The sequence below is a fragment of the Sinocyclocheilus grahami genome, unplaced genomic scaffold, assembly GCF_001515645.1.
Source record: "Sinocyclocheilus grahami isolate Dianchi unplaced genomic scaffold, SAMN03320097.WGS_v1.1 scaffold7671.1, whole genome shotgun sequence".
NCBI classification, from domain to species: Eukaryota; Metazoa; Chordata; class Actinopteri; order Cypriniformes; family Cyprinidae; genus Sinocyclocheilus; species Sinocyclocheilus grahami.
Genome location: NW_015511620.1, coordinates 8,111 through 9,943, shown reverse-complemented (window position 1 = coordinate 9,943; position 1,833 = coordinate 8,111). Strand labels below are relative to the sequence as shown.

At 36.8% G+C, this 1,833-nt stretch overlaps 1 protein-coding gene across 1 annotated transcript; it reads left to right on the top strand.

Moving 5' to 3' along the window:
* The first annotated feature begins 219 nt into the window (after positions 1-219).
* Positions 220-1,801, top strand: LOC107577901 (secretory carrier-associated membrane protein 5-like). The gene is made up of 4 exons (XM_016263924.1): positions 220-239; positions 445-546; positions 697-814; positions 1,374-1,801. The coding sequence occupies exons 2-4, from the start codon at positions 467-469 to the stop codon at positions 1,548-1,550; spliced, it is 375 nt and encodes a 124-aa protein (XP_016119410.1). The 5' UTR covers positions 220-239; positions 445-466; the 3' UTR covers positions 1,551-1,801.
* Positions 1,802-1,833: the final 32 nt, after the last annotated feature.

The following is a 1,833-nucleotide window of genomic DNA, read 5'->3' as shown; positions in this document are numbered from 1 at the left end:
GATATTGTCCTATCCTAACAAACCATACATCAATGGAAAGATTATGAATTCAGATGTATGTATAAATCTCAATTTCGAAAAATTATTTTATGAAAAGTATTAATATTTGTTAATAATAACAGTAATAAGCATCATCATCACCATCATCATCATCATATGGTAAATGTATAATTAATACATTATTCTCCTTCCTAATAATAATAATAATAATAATTCTGACCCATTTACAATGCCTTCAAGTGAGAACCAGTCTACTAGTTTGTCAAATTGTTAAATTATTATTATTATAGTATTAATATAATTTAAAATATTTATATTTATCATAATGTATTATTATTATAATAGTATAATTATTATATATTATTATTGTTGTTGTTGTTGTTGTTATTGTTGTAATTATTATTATTAATATATTATATTTATTTTATTGTTTTGTTTTTTCAGGACCGACAGCTCATTCTACTTCATGGCGTTCTTCTTTGTGTTCATGGCACAACTTTTTATTGCTATAATTCAGGCCATTGGTATACCAGGATGGGGTGTTTGGTAAGATCATGCTATGATTTATTCTAAAAATAAAAAAACTTTAATTAATACTCGAATATCAGGATGCAACATACCATATTCTAGCATCAACAGCCAGAGATGTGTGCTATTATTCATTGTTCTCCATATCTTCTGGTCTCTGTGTTTCAGCGGCTGGTTGGGCACCATCTCCTTCTTTGGCACGAGTATCTTTGCCTCCATCATCATGTTAATCCCCACCCTCATGTTCACCGCAGTCGCTGCCATCTCGTTTATCGTGCTCACGAAGGTACGGCCCTCTCGGAGCTATTAAAGGCCTGGGTTTGCCTCATTGCCTGCGCAGTCGGCCTGTCTGCCTGCAGTTACAGCTGGTTTAGCTCACATGTCTATTGAAGACTGGGAGCCGGTTTGTTGTCTGGTGTCTGAAGTGTCATTAAATGTGATGCTGGAGCATGCCGTGCTTGTTAATTAGATGCAAGAGTAAATAAATCTTTTACTTTAGGATTTGTGCCTGAGACGCCATTCAGAAGCCAGTAATAACTGTTATAAATCGAACTACCAGTGTTAGTTTAGCATCGAGATATTACATATAAATCAGCCAATCTTATATATACAGTACCTGAAGTCCTGCTTACAGTAAGCGGGTCAACAAACTCTCTTAACTTCAGTTAACTGCATTTAAAATAAATGTAAAAATTCTAATACATTTCATTGTAAATAACATGCAGTTATGTGCCTGAAACATTCCGTTTGAACTTAATTATATTATTTTATTTCCATAATGAGTGGTCTATTTCAAAGAGCTCTAAAGCCTTTCACAAGGATTGTACATTGCTTGAACATTGCAGGTTCATAACTTCTACCGTGGCAGTGGCGGCAGCATGAGTAAAGCGCAGGAGGAGTGGGTGTCTGGCGCCTGGAAGAACCCTCAGGTCCAGCAGGCGGCTCTGGGTGCAGCGGCCGGAGCGGTGCAGGGCCCGCAGACGCCGCAGTACTCCACACAAAACTACGACAACACCATGTGAAACACAGCCAGAGCATCAGTCATCAACACACACACACACACAGGCCGAGCCACACACCCGCTGAGCCTGAAGTGAGGTGGAACGAACCGACTGATGCTTGGTTGCTCAGTTTTTAATTTAAATGTTTGTGTGTTTGTTCATGTTTTTGTATCTGTTTTAGCCTATTTGCTCCCTGCTTTCTGCTAACGTTCCCATTAAGTTATGAAAACATTATTTCAGAATATATTTCCTGAACATTCAACACGACCATTTTTTTAAAGGTTTGAAAAAAAAATGTTTTTTT